At 36.1% G+C, this 1,784-nt stretch overlaps 1 protein-coding gene across 2 annotated transcripts in view; it reads right to left on the minus strand.

Moving 5' to 3' along the window:
• LOC119585797 (L-lactate dehydrogenase-like) overlaps positions 1-1,784 on the minus strand; it is a gene marked incomplete at its 5' end in the record, with an annotated part of 7,965 nt that overhangs the window by 3,107 nt on the left and 3,074 nt on the right. Inside the window, 1 exon segment of one of the 2 annotated variants that reach the window (XM_037934517.1) lies at positions 282-405. In XM_037934517.1, the coding sequence (XP_037790445.1) occupies positions 282-405 (124 nt within the window). 2 annotated transcript variants of the gene reach the window in all.

The raw sequence follows: 1,784 nt of genomic DNA on the forward strand, positions 1-1,784 counted from the left end.
GATGTGGTAAAAAATTGCTTAAAGTAGGTTCAGCCAATTTTCACAGTAGTCCAATGATTACAAAAGATTTATTCTGACATTTTTGGAATCATCAGCATGATTATCTTTTTTCTCTTTCTCTCTGAGTCATGAAAAAGGAGTTGGGATCAAAGGAGAAAGATAAAAACTGGCTCAAAATGCACCAGGGGAAAAGAAAATGCAGAGATGAAAAAAGAGGGGGAAAAAAAACAAAAGAAAATACACAGCAGGACACTGCAGCTCCTCCAGCTATCATCTGGTACCTGTACACTTGTAGATATGGCGTAAACAGTACGTTGGTTCGAGAGAATGGCCCTGGTTAGAACAGCACATGAAGTTCCAATGGCCCATGAAGTGTATCCCTTCATCTTGATCACCTCATAAGCACTGCAAGTGGCACCCAATTCATAAATGTGATTTTTCCTTTTACTGCTTGCTTGCTTGGTTGCAGCTGGTACACAGCCAGCTATTTTCTTCTGCTTGCCTTTTTTTTTTTTTTGTTGGAAGATAACCCTGCCTGCCACTAACTTAGGAAAGTTGTTACCCACATACCTGAACAGCTACAGAGACAGCATAGCAGGCGCGCATGTTCTTGACGATAGATGACACCAGAGAGGCGACAGAGAGACCGATGGCCCAGGAGGTGTATCCCTTCAGTTTGATGATCTCATATGCACTGCAAACCACTCAGAATACAATGCCAAGCATAATCATAGGCAAGGGAAATAGACAACACTATTCTCTTTCTTAAGAATATGAGCTTGTTTCTTTGCACGAATGATGAAATCTTAAAATTTAGCTTATTTATGGCTCTTTTTAATCTTCTCTTTTCATCAGTCTTTTCACCCTCCTTTCCTCCATTTTTTTTTTCTAGGGTGAAACAAAAAATGTTCAAATGCTCAATTCTTTGTTGCTGCTAAAATGTCCATGAACGTCTAAAGTTGTCAGTGGGATGTCTAAGCTAGTCTTAACCTACACATCAATTTAGAAAATAATTTGCTAGTAAATGTGCTGATATCAGATACTTAGAAATAATATGTAAAAGTAAAAATTGTACACAGAATAAAAAGAAATTTTGAGCTGAAAGGACAGAAGCAAAGCAAACCCTCTCAAATGTCGCCTTTATCATAATGAGCCCATGCTGTGGAGAGAAAAAGACCCCACTACTGATACCCATTTGGACTACTTTAGATCCCTACAATTAACAGGGATATCAAACCTATTATTGTAGATGTTGCCTTGGCTAGTGATGTAGTAGCTAGAGAAAAGAAAGATTCAAGTGCCCTTTTACGTATAAAGCTCTCTCAAGTAAAAAAATTCAATACTTTCCCTCAATACTTTCCGTCTTTTATTAAACTCTCACATAAAATGAAAAATACTCTCCTTAGGACAAGATCATTAAGATAAGAACAACAACACAATGGGTAAGCTTCATGCTATCTGCTTTTCTGTGTACAACTTAATTTTCCTCTCTGGTCAAATTGATGGCCATTTTATAACTAAGTGATAGTCTACTAGAAATTACAAAACCTACAGGACTTATAGCACTATCAGCTATGATGTGTAAAATATTTAGTATTAAATATTATAAAGTATCACTATTCCCTGCAGCTTTCTAATTTTTGCTCTTACATTTTTGCTTCAAATTCAAGAAAACAAGTTATTTTTTATCAGAAGTATCAGCACTTTAGTATAAACAAAATTCAAGTATTGTGTAATCAAAAAGGTTTTTACTTAGAAAACTAGTTCAGATACTTCTTTCCCTC

Source organism: Penaeus monodon, chromosome 20, assembly GCF_015228065.2.
Source record: "Penaeus monodon isolate SGIC_2016 chromosome 20, NSTDA_Pmon_1, whole genome shotgun sequence".
Taxonomy (NCBI): domain Eukaryota; kingdom Metazoa; phylum Arthropoda; class Malacostraca; order Decapoda; family Penaeidae; genus Penaeus; species Penaeus monodon.